We start from the raw sequence: 6,127 nt of genomic DNA on the forward strand, positions 1-6,127 counted from the left end.
AGGCTGGAGTTGGAAGAAGCTCGGAGACTCCATTCTAAGCAGCCACCTCTTTCCGGTCCATCAGATGATAAAAAGAATGAGGTAATGTAAGGCTGTGTGCACATGTTGCGTTTTTTTCGCTATAAAAAACGCATACATTATGCATCGCATCATTTAGAATACATTCTGAAATTTTTGTGCACATGATGCCTTTTTGTTTCCGCGAAAAAACGCATTGTGGTAAAAAAAAACAAAAACACAGCATGTCCATTAATTTTGCGGATTTTTTGCGTTTTTCACGCTATTTAATGCATTGGGAAGCTCCGGGGGAAAAAAAAACATCAAAAACGCAAAAAAAACGCATGCGGATTTCTTGCAGAATATGTCCGGTTTTGCTCAGGAAATTTCTGCAAGAAATCCTGAACGTGTGCACATAGCCTAAAAGTTTAACTCATCCCAGAAAACATGTGTCCTTGTTTTTTGGGCCTAGTAACATGATTTTTAGCTCCGTGCAGTTATCGCCGTGCCAAGCGTGTGCAGTTTTAATTTAGTTAGAAAAATTCAGAACTTTAAGGGTATGTTTCCACGTTCAGGAAACGCTGCGTTTTTGACGCTGCGTTTTTCTGCTGCGTCAAAAACGCAGCGTCCAGATGTTACAGCATAGTGGATGGGATTTTATGAATTCCAGACTCCACTATGCGTTTAAAAACGCATGCGTTTTTGCCGCGAAAACGCATGCGTTGTGCGTTTTTTCAAAACGCTGCATGTTGCTACTATGAGCAAAACACGCAGGTACACCACAGGTGACCTGCCAGTGACCTCAGGTGCAGTTTTGGTCAGGATTTTACTTGCATAAAATCCTGACCAAAGACTGATGCAATCCTGAACGTGGAGACATACCCTTAGGGTATGTGTCCACGCTCAGGATTGCATCAGGATTTGGTCAGGATTTTCCATCAGTATTTGTAAGCCAAAACCAGGAGTGGGTGATAAATACAGAAGTGGTGCATATGTTTCTATTATACTTTTCCTCTGATTGTTCCACTCCTGGTTTTGGCTTACAAATACTGATGGAAAATCCTGATGCAATCCTGAACGTGGAGACATACCCTAAAGAAGGAAAAGTTTGGTTTCTGTTTTCGTTTTCTGATGCCGATAACTTATTTAGTGGGAAGAAGTGGTACATACTTTAAAAGGAGTTTCAACATAAAACGCCCAATCCCAGGAGCAGGCTACTGTTCTATGCCTGTATAATATGAGGTGAAGGCGCACTTTTCTCATTGAGGTGACTTACTAACTTTGGTGTTGGATGCTTTTGCAGATAACAAGTGTGTCCAGACACGGCAAGAAAGAAGGCCATACTCAGCAGGGGCGTAAGAGTCAATCATCACAGACGGGTCTTCACTTACCCGTGGGCGGGACTCACGGCAATCTGCACACAAATCTGTATAAAGAGGAAATTATCACCAAACCTCCAGTGTACCTGATGGCAGTGCCAGAGAATCTGATGGAGGAGCTCCTGAGTGTGTCTGGAGATGCCGCCCAAAAGAATAAAGTGTTCCCGATTACGCCCGCCATCCTGCAGCACATCCTGCACAATGGTACAGAGCTGGGCCAGCTTCTAGGTAGGGTCATCATGCATTGGGGTGGCGCCCTCCCCCAGGGAACAGCACAAGTAAGGAATACTAAATCTGAATGAGAGAACGTCACTGACGCAAAGACCTAGAAAGTGCCACTAACCTGATAATATTCTGGTGACGCGTAGTGATGGACAGCCGTCTCTTTGGTGATTTGGATCATTTGGCCCTGTAAATCAAAAAGACCCAGTTCTTCTGAATCCTTAGGCCGGTTTCACACGTCAGTGATTCCGGTACGTGAGGTGTCAGTTTTTTCACGTACCGGAGACACTGTCACACGTAGACACATTAAAATCAATGTGTCTCTGCACATGTCAGCGTGTTTTCGCGGACCGTGTGTCCGCGTGCAAAACACGGAGACATGTCAGTGTTCGTGGGAGCGCACGGATCACACGGACCCATTAAAGTCAATGGGTCCGTGTAAAACGTGTACCGCACACGGATGCTGTCTGTGTGCCGTGCAGGAGACAGCGCTACAGTAAGCGCTGTCCCCCCAGCGTGGTGATGAAGCCGCCATTCATTTCTTCTCTCCAGCAGCGTTTGCTGGAGAGAAGAAATGAAAAATCATTGTTTTTTTTTTTTTTTGCGGTTGTAATAAAGATGTTTGTCACCACCCCCTGTGCGCCCCACCGCTGGAAAGAAAATACCCGGTTCCCTCGAAGCATCCTCTCCGCGCCGCAGCTTCTCCTGTATGAGCGGTCACGTGGTGCCGCCCATTAGGGTATGTGCACACGTTGCGGATTCTGCTGCGGATTTTTCCGCAGCGGATTTGGAAAATCCGCAGTGCAAAACCACTGCGGTTTTCACTGCGGATTTTCTCGCGGTTTCTTCTACGGATTCCTCTCCTCTTTCAACTGCACTTTCCTATTGGTGCAGGTTGAAAACCGCTGGGGAATCCGCACAAAGAATTGACATGCTGCGGAAAATAATCCGCTGCGTTTCCGCGCGGATTTTTCCACAGCATGTGCACAGCAGGTTTTTTTTCCCATAGGTTTACATGGTACTGTAAACTTTGGGAAAACTGCTGCGGATCCGCAGCGTCAAATCCGTTGCGGATCCGCAGCAAAATCCGCAGCGTGTGCACATACCCTTACAATCATGAATATGCGGCTCCACCTATATGGGAGGTGGAGCCGTATATTCATGACTGTAATGGGCGGCACCACGTGACCGCTCATACAGGAGAAGCTGCGGCGCGGAGAGGACGCTTCGAGGGAGCCGGGTGAGTATTTTCTTTCCAGCGGTGGGGCGCACAGGGGGTGGGAGGGGGGTGGTGACAAACATCTTTATTACAACCTCAACAAAAGACAATGATTTTTCATTTCTTCTCTCCAGCGAACGCTGCTGGAGAGAAGAAATGAATGGCGGCTTCAGCACCACGCTGGGGGGACAGCGCTTACTGTAGCACTGTCTCCTGCACGGTCCGTGTGGTACCCGGGCGGCACACGGCTGCCACACGTGTGCCACACTGATGTGCCACGTGAGCTCACGGAGACGGATAACTCCGGTACCAGAATTATCTGGACGTGTGGGACAGGCCTTATTAAAAGGAACCTGTTTGTCTAAACCTTCGGCAGCAAGACTCACAGTAAGGCACCCTTCACATGTATGTGTGTCCTGAAGTGCAGCGTCCATTTTTACATGTACCGGAGACATGTACCCACTGAAGCTATGGGGTTGAACACATGTCCGCGTTTTCTCACGGACTGTATGACCCACAGGTGGACATGTCCATTTTTTTTCCCAGCAGCACAGATTATAAAGGCTAACACAAGTCAATGGGTACGTGTAGATATGGACCGCAATAGAATGCAGAATAGAAATGACTGCTTTTTGTGCGTTAAAGATTTGCAAATGCAGAGGGGTAAATAGATGATAGTGTAGATAGATGGTAGTGTAGTGCAGTCAGCTGTGTTTTTGGACACTTCACAGCTGACATCAATTACAAGCACCGTTACCCCGTTTGCCACTTCACCTGTGCATTTGGGAAGAGCCAGGCGACATGCCAGAATTGGAGCATCTAATGTGATGCGCCACTTTGGGGACATCTACCGGCTGGCATTTTTAGGCTGGGAAGGATCCAATAGCCACTGATCTTCGCAGCCTGATATTATCAGCCCACAGCTGTCTGCTTTACCTGTGCTGGTTACTTAGGAAGAGGGGTGCCAACATCATTTTTTTTTTGTTTATTTGGTTAAAAGATGTATAGTAAGCTACACATGCAAGGCACAAATTATATATCTCATGGATATCTATTTAAATTATTTATATCTTTGCACATTTTTAACACATAAATCATGAATTTCTATTCTGCATTCTATTTATGACTCAATGATGGCACACACATACACACAGACGACCAATAGAAAACTACATGGATAGTAAGAATTCTACATCTTACGAGTAAGTTTTTGTAAGTGGACGTGTGAAGAGGGAAAGACTGCTAGAGGGGACGTGGGGTGGAACTGAGATGGGGCAGATACTGTGAGTGGAACATGGGGTGGATAGTATGTGCTAGAGGGGACATGGAGCTGGAGGAGCACTGGGGCGAAGAGTGAGCCGACGTGGGGCGGAAAATGATAGAGGGGGCAAATACTGTGATTAAAGGGGACATGGGGGTGCATACTATGTGCTAGAAGGGACGTGGGGGCGCATACTATGTGCTAGAAAGGACATGGGAAAAAGACTAATGAAAGAGAACAAGGGGCAGAGACTGATGGAGGGAACATAGGGCAGAGACTGATTGATTAGGACATGGAGGAGGATATTGTGTGTCATACGGTGGAACATGGGGATGGGATGGTGATAGACGGGGCATAGACTGTATGATTGAGGGGTACATGAGGACGCAAGCTGCGTGTGATACAGGTGGATATGGAGAGGCAGGCTCTGTGTGACAGAGGGACATGGTGCAGATGTCCATGTCCAAAATAAAGTCTATCCTGAATACTGGTACCATGAGAGAAAAATGAGTTGTGATGACGGAAGTGGTAGTTTGCATTTTTCTCTGAGAATGTTCAATCCTTGTTAGCAGTGTTGTCTGAATTTTTTTTTGATCATAAATAGCCTTGTGAATATGACTACATTGCATTTTTTTTTTACTTGCTTTCAGGCTCAGGTTGAAATATTGGAGTCCATTCTAAGAATGCACCTCTTTCTGGTCCATCAGATGATGAAACCGATGTAATGTAATAGCTTGAATCATCCCAGAAACCACAAGTCCTTGTTTCGTTTTGTTTTTATGGACCTGTTGACTTGATTCTTTAGCTCAGTGCAGTTATCGCCATGCCAAACATGTGCAGTTCTTGTTGTAATGTAGTTTTTAGAAAAATTCATTTGTAATAAAATAAACTTTGGTTTGTGTTGCCATTTTCTGAGTCCCATGACTTTTATTTAGTAGGAAAATAATTGTATATTTAAAAAAAAAAAAGAAAAACTTTAACCCCTTCAAGACCTTGCCCTTTTTCGGTTTTGCGTTTTCGTTTTTCGCTCCCCTCCTTCCCAGAGCCATAACTTTTTCATTTTTCCGTCAGTATGGCCATGTGAGGGCTTATTTTTGGCGGGACAAGTTGTACTTTTGAATGACATTATTGGTTTTAGCATGTGTACTAGAAACTGGGAAAAAAATTCCAACTGCGATGAAATTGCAAAAAAAGTGCAATCCCACACTTGTTTTTTGTTTGGCTTTTTTGCTAGGTTCACTAAATGCTGAAACTGACCTACCATTGTGATTCTCCAGGTCATTACGAGTTTATAGACACCAAACATGTATAGGTTATGTTTTATCTAAGTGGTAAAAAAAAATTCCAAACTTTGCTTTAAAAAAATTGCGCAATTATCCAATACCCGTAGCGTCTCTATTTATCGTGATCTGGGGTCAGGTGAGGGCTTATTTTTTGCGTGCAGATTCGTTCTTTTGATCGCCCGTTGTAACATTTTAATATGTCATGGCGACCAAAAAAACGTAATTCTGGCGTTTCGAATTGTTTTCTCGCTACGCTGTTTAGCGATCAGGTTAATCCTTTTTTTTGTTGATAGATCGGGCGATTCTGAACTCGGCGATACCAAATATGTGTAGGTTTGATTTTTCTCCTACGCCTCATTGGGGGACACAGGACCATGGGTGTTATGCTGCTGCCACTAGGAGGACACGAAGTTAACACATAAAGAATAACTCCTCCCCTGCAGTATACACCCTCCTGCTGGCTCTAAGTGAACCAGTTATTGCTTAGTGTCTGTAGGAGGCACTTGGGTCTGTTTCAGACCCCACCGTTTTTATTTTATTTTTCATTCTATTTTTTCCTTAAGGCTACTTTCACATTAGCGTTGTGCACTGCACGTCGCAATGCGACGTTGCAGCGCACCGACGCATACTGTGCAAGCGCCGCACAACGGGGGCAGCAGATGCTGTTTTTCAACGCATCCGCTGCCCCATTGTGAGGTGCGGGGGGCGGAGTTCCGGCCGCGCATGCACGGTCGGAAAAGACGAGCACGACGCACCAAAAAAGTTA

The 6,127-nt window shown here is 45.3% G+C and overlaps 1 protein-coding gene across 2 annotated transcripts in view; it reads left to right on the forward strand.

Annotated features, from left to right (window-relative positions):
• Positions 1-4,985, forward strand: part of LOC143776490 (histone H2AX-like) — a 19,597-nt gene extending 14,612 nt beyond the window's left edge. For both annotated transcript variants that reach the window (XM_077265934.1, XM_077265933.1), the window contains exons 2-4: positions 3-81; positions 1,301-1,604; positions 4,729-4,985. In XM_077265934.1, coding sequence (XP_077122049.1) covers positions 3-81; positions 1,301-1,604; positions 4,729-4,739 — 394 coding nt within the window. In that variant the 3' untranslated portion in view covers positions 4,740-4,985. The remainder of the gene's footprint in view (positions 1-2; positions 82-1,300; positions 1,605-4,728) is intronic.
• The last annotated feature ends 1,142 nt before the right edge of the window (positions 4,986-6,127 follow it).

Source organism: Ranitomeya variabilis, chromosome 5, assembly GCF_051348905.1.
Source record: "Ranitomeya variabilis isolate aRanVar5 chromosome 5, aRanVar5.hap1, whole genome shotgun sequence".
Taxonomy (NCBI): Eukaryota; Metazoa; Chordata; class Amphibia; order Anura; family Dendrobatidae; genus Ranitomeya; species Ranitomeya variabilis.